Source organism: Pteropus alecto, unplaced genomic scaffold (genome assembly GCF_000325575.1).
Source record: "Pteropus alecto unplaced genomic scaffold, ASM32557v1 scaffold40, whole genome shotgun sequence".
Lineage (NCBI taxonomy): Eukaryota > Metazoa > Chordata > Mammalia > Chiroptera > Pteropodidae > Pteropus > Pteropus alecto.
In genome coordinates this window covers 6,863,027-6,869,041 of record NW_006431919.1, presented here as the reverse complement: position 1 = coordinate 6,869,041, position 6,015 = coordinate 6,863,027, and the positions used below count along the sequence as shown (strand labels likewise).

At 45.3% G+C, this 6,015-nt stretch overlaps 1 protein-coding gene across 1 annotated transcript in view; it reads right to left on the bottom strand.

Moving 5' to 3' along the window:
* ITK (IL2 inducible T cell kinase) overlaps window positions 1-6,015 on the bottom strand; it is a 50,599-nt gene that overhangs the window by 26,450 nt on the left and 18,134 nt on the right. Inside the window, exons 4-5 of the mRNA XM_006906459.1 lie at window positions 5,412-5,540; window positions 2,437-2,477 (exon numbers count right to left, since the gene is read on the bottom strand). Of these exons, the coding sequence (XP_006906521.1) occupies window positions 2,437-2,477; window positions 5,412-5,540 (170 nt within the window). The remainder of the gene's footprint in view (window positions 1-2,436; window positions 2,478-5,411; window positions 5,541-6,015) is intronic.

Sequence of the window (6,015 nt, the reverse complement as noted above, 5' to 3'; positions counted from 1 at the left end):
TAATCCACTCTTTTGTTTTGAATGGAGAAACTGAGGCCTAGCTGGGGCAATGGATGCGGTCAAGTTTAGCATTTGAATTAGTCTTAATGCTCTTTCTGCTACAGCACATGGGCTTCCTTCTTCGTCTTGCGGACTCTTTTGCCTATGTCTCTACTTCTCAGTATCCTTCTTAGGATGCAATATTGAGGACATGAAAAAGAGACTGAAAGGCAAACAATCACAAGAGTTCGGGATGGCCACACCTGCTATGGGTTGGTAGATTTCGTGAGAGAGTAAATATGGAAAGAGATTGAGATTGCTGTCTAGAATGAGGTGTGTTGTCAAAAGTCAAAAGTTCTCTGAGTACATTGAAGCATTTGATAGCATAAAAATACTAAGGCTAAAAAAAAAAAAAAGGAGACTTGTCATACTGCTGTGTACGTCAACCCAGCTGAGCCCAGACTGGAATTTAAAGCATAGATATTTCTGGAGCGTGTGACATGGTATATTGGTTTCTATGAACAGGAGTTGATGGGTCCGAGGCTTTTGCCCTAAGAGCTAATGGAAGAAGGAGTTGTGTTCTAGGGCATCTGAAGATAAAGGAGGGATATGACATGGCATTCATCTCATTAGAGGCCCAACTAACTGGTTAATCCCCCAGAGCAAGGTTCTCAAACCACACCGCTACCTTTCCACGGGGGGCGTTTTGGACACCTGTGGGGGCGTTTTGAATGTCACAGAGATTGAGGTGTGCTACTAGCATTTAATAGAAGAGGGCCGAGAATGCAAAACTCTCTGCAGTATCCCACATCCTGTACAACTTTTGAATGTCCCGTTAGATATTCAGGTGGTGAGAAACCTGCTTATAATAAAATACACAGTAATACCTCTACCCTGTACAAAGTATTCAGTTTCCTAGGAATGCATCCATATTGCACATTGAGGGAAGACTATGTTTAATTCAGAACTTTACCAAGAGTTGTTCTTCGTTTTGGAAAATCATATCACAGATGGTAACACAGTTTCGAGTCACAAGTACAACATTCCCGCATCAGTTGCAATTGAACTGCCTAATTCACTGGAATGTGACCCACAGGGGCAAACAATGGACTATTTCATTATGTCTTCCAGGATAGTCATGCCTCAGTATTTGTATGCAGAAACACATGTTATTTTGTGTAAATTAGTTTTCTTCTCTTTTAAAAGTTACAATTAGAGCATATATTGATTCTTTTAAATGTACGTGCTTATGTAAGTTGTATTATCTATGAATTTTTTTTCAGGTTAACAAAGGGGGCTTTGCAAAATATTTGGCATAAAAAGGGAGTATTGGGTTAGGAACCACTAGATTAGTGTGAGAAAATGAAGAGACAGCCATTTGGCGAAACTGAGAATCTGCTTGGGCGCCCAGGAGGTAAGCTGAAGCATGAGTGGATGAGTGGCTGAAGAGAGCTCCACCAGGCTGAGACGGACTGCCCCCACCCCCCACAGCAGTGGCAGGGAGCCAAGGAGAAAGAACACAGGCGGACATGTTCTTGAGTCACCCCTCAGGAACCCCTTCTGAGTTGATGAGGAGGGACCTTGAAGGAAGGGCTGAGTTTGTGTGTGAGCAGGGGGGCCAAGAGAAGCTGATGTGAAACATGACCTCGCTTGCACCCACAGGCTTAGAGGCCTGGGATTGTCAATTACTCTGATCATGAATATTCTTCATCCAGATCAAAAACAGCCACCCTCAACCCTCTGGAAGACCAGCTCTGTTCTAAGGTCACTCTCACACAGAGCCTCAGGCCCATTCGCTCAGGCTGGATTAGAAATAGAGCTTCCCTAGGTGCCAATGTAAGATGCTACCACCCCTTAGGGGATAGAGCATGCACATGAAGGGAGAAATGAATTCAAGTGGCTCAAGGAGAGAAATGTTACAATGGATTTAGATGTGTGATCGAAACTAGATTGCGAAGGCCCTATGGTCAGAGTGCTGACGCAGCATGGAGGCTGCTCCTCCAAGGAGTCTGAGAAGCCAAATGGCAGAGTCCGAGGAGAAATGAAATAGATAGTAAAAGTGTGAAAGTGCTTTGAAAAATATAAAGTATCATCAAATGTATACTTCCAAAGCGCCCGTGTGTCAAGGTGTAAACATGCCATTGTACATAGATGTGAGCTGCTATGATGCTCCTAAGCCATCAGGTGGCTGGATGCACAGTGTGATGTGTTCGTCCAAGTAAATAAAGTGAGGTGAAGATTTAGCAGCCGAGTGGTCCTTCTACGTGAACAGACCCATGAGACAGGTCAGGCCCCCGAAACCCAGGATTTGAGTTCAGCCGAATCACAACAGTCGGTTGCTTTTGCCCAGGGCATGAGGAATCTGGGCAGACAGGAAAAATGCAAGTGGAAACAGGCCAGACAAGCAGCCTACAGCACTGTGGCCCCACCTGTACCCAGAGTTGAGTGCTCACTCACCCTGTTGTCTTCAGGAGTAGGAGGAAGAGGCTTCTTTGAAGCTGAAATGAGAAAAACAGCAAAAGAAAATGAACCTGAAACTGAATGTCCGCAACAGGGGGTGAGCAGTCAGGGGGCTTTTCAGCAGAAGAAAAGGGGCCAGAAGGAGATAGTGAGACACAGAGCAATGAATATCGGCCTTGTCAGAATCTCTGCTGTATCTTTCAACCTGCTGGTTCCCCATTTCATTTTCTAGGAGACACCAGGAATTTCCAGAAGCCAATATTCTGGGCCTCTTGTTCTGTGTTCCCAGGCAAAGCCTAATCCAAAGTTTGCTGACACAAGGGCTAGGCTTGTGTCCTTCCCAGTAGGCATAGAGACTTCCACAAAGGCACCTGCCACCAGCTAAGCCCAGGAGTGGGAATGGTTGACTCAGGGGAACAGTGACTCACTGGCTTCCTGATGCTGTTGTGGGCTTGAGGAGGGGGCGGGCGAGGGGGTGGTCACTGTGCTGCTTTTTGAGAAGCTGGAGTCACTTTTAGTTACTTTAACACCTCCCCCAAACAGCACGCCCGCCCCCATTTATCTCTTTGTGTCTCCAAGTTTCACGTCTCCTTCTCTTTACCTCTCCTATCTTCATTCCTTCTTTCCTTTCTTCTCTCTTCTTTCTCTTCGTTTTTCGCTTTCTTTTCATTTCTTCCACTTTTACTCAACCACCTCTGCTGCTTCCCAGACATGTACCTACATACCGTTATAGCTCAGCTTCACATTCTTTGTCCACGAATAAGAAAGACTAGCAGACACAATCGTCATTTATCGAGAGCTCCGTAAGTGCCAGCAGCCATGCTCAGAGCTTTCTACAACCCCATAAAGTGACTACTTATTATCATTGTCCCCATTTTACAGAAGAGGAAACTGGCTTAGAGCCTCAGAGTGGTTAAGTAACATATATGAAGTCACATAGCAAGGAAGTGATGGTGCTGGGACTCACCCTGAGGTTTTTTTGCTCTGTGCTCTTAGACCCAGCACTGTATGTGTGCCCCGCACCGGAACCCTAGAAGGCTTTGCCCAGAGCAAGTGATCACATGCTGTGTGCAGTGTGCAGTGTGCTTCTCACAACCTCTGCCTTCAGTTCTGCCAGCGGTAGTGCATGAGGTTATTTAAACCAAGTCAGAAAGAGGACGATGAGGATGTGGCCAGATGGGGAGATGGCTGCAGATGGCCACACAAAGGCAGGACCACTGGCAGTGACTGCACAGTGGGTAGGCCCTGGCTTCATGTGGGGAGGAGCTCAGCATGACCAGCCCTCCTGGGCATTGTCCTAGTGAGTCATTCAGACACTCCTCACGCCTCAGTCATGTATCTGCACTCGGTGGAGGGAAATACTGTGTGCCCCGAAGGGGAACCGCTGTGCCACGCATGGTGAAGACAGCAAAATGGAAATGCAAAATGCAAATTCAAAGAATTTCAAAACTGGAACGGGGCTTAGTGAATATTTCATGTTAGGGTCCCAAAAACATCCCCTAATATTTTAGAGGTATTTGAGATATTAGGATGTGTGATGGCCAAGTGACTCATTCAAGGGCCCACAGCAAGGTGCTGGCAGGAATTTGGAGACCAGATTTCTGACTTTGGGAGGGATTGTCACTCACTGAGGTCAGCCGATGCCATCCTGTCATTGTAGTGGATTCTCCCCACATAAAACCTTCCATTTCCTTTTCATTATGTACCTCTGGGGGTATGGTCAACAGGGTTAATGTGGAGGATTGGTGACTTCTAAAACTGAGTGAATATTATTCTCTGGGCCAAGGGACTGGTAACCTTAAACTTCCTCTTCCTAGGTGGAGGGCGAGAAGCAATAGTTTTTAAAGTAGTACTGAAGTTCCGTGGCTTCCTATGACTCAGGAAGCCACGGAAAATCCAGCCATGTGTTACATTTAGCACATCTGCCTTGGGTTGTCAATCTGAGGTTCTAGGTTTCAGTGCAAAAAAGAAACTGACAGATGAGAAAAGGTAACTAGGGTAAGAGAGGTTGAATGGAGAGGGGAATGGAAGCAAAACAACCCAGGTGATCCATCATTCCTATTCAAGAGTGGCTTTGCAGAGCATGTCCTAGCTGTGTGACCTCGAGCGTGCCGAACTGCTCAAGCCTTCTGTTTCTTTAACATCGCATGGTTGCGATGAATGGGAGCATAATGCACATCAAAGTGCATCAGAGTGGAACTGCACTTCATTGGGGGTTCAGGTCCCAAAGTCATCACATAAGGTGAAATAGAGTTGTATTCCAATCCCCAGGATCTGGGCCTTAGAGCTCAAAGGCCAAGAAACAATGTCTCTCATGTTCAGGCTGTAGTCTCTCCTTTTCTCTGAGATCGGGCAGGTCAACGGCAAGTTAGAAGAGGAGGTGAAAAAAAGCCACATTGCAAAATAAACAGTTGTTTTGGTTTTACTTTCTCCTCCCACCCTACTGAGTGTATAGAGTTGAACTTGTGTAATTAAACACCTGTGTGCTGTGATGACTCTGTGAAAAATAAATATTATATACCTCTTAAGGCTGTCCCTACAACTTAAGATTTAAGTGGACCATGCCATTCAAATTTCCTAGCTTGAAGGTTATAGCAGTGCTTCTCAAACATTACTGTGCACATGGATCTTCTGGAGATCTTGTTAAAATACAAATTCTAATCCAGTAGACCTGGAATGGGGCCAGAGAGTTTGCATTTCTAACTGGCTCCCACATGATGTCGATGCTGCTAGTCCAAGGACCACGCTTTGAGTAGCAAGAAGGTAAAAAGACATAAGTTTTGAGATGAGAAGAAAAAAAATCAACAGGCAGGTAGTAGAGGCAGATGATTCCCCTCTGAAAATTCTGAAAATGTAGAATTTTACATTCAATCTCTGACACAATTGATGATGGGAAGCTGAGAGCTTTTACTTTCTACTAGTAGAAAGGTCATTCGTTTTCCAAAGAAGAAAGGGGATTCTCAGTGTCTCACCATTCTTTGTTGGATCGTAGTGGGCACAGCCAACAGCAAGCTTCTCCAGCTGAGCACAGCACCTCCATCTCCCATCCATCCAGAAATTAGGATGATACTTGGGCACCAAACTGTTATTATTCCTTGTTTCTGAAAAGGGTTGGCACCAGGAGAAGAGTTATTTTCAGATCAATCGATCTAGGCCACCAAATTTCTAGCTCCTTGAAATTGGACCCAGCTGTGTGAGCTGGAGTGACTAGTACTCAGAATAGTCAGAAAAATGGCCCCTTTACTAAGAACACACATTCATGGTGGGGTGTGTGTTGGATTTAGGTGTCAGCAGATTCAGGCTCATGTCTGGCTTTGACTCAAGTTAGTTGTGTGTCCTTAAGTTGGGCAAAACCCTCACCTGAGCCTCGGTGTCCCCACTTTGCAATGAGATTATTAGATAGGGTTAGTGGACCTACAAAAGTGCCTTAGAGGTAATGGAAAGACTAAGTAAGTGAGATCCCCTCCTGCATCTCTCCCACCTTCAACCACAACAACTTTGCTTCTATCCCTTCTAGATCTGTGGTTTCAAAGTAAGATTATGGCAGGAAAAGAAAAAGAAAGAGACTCTCCTGCT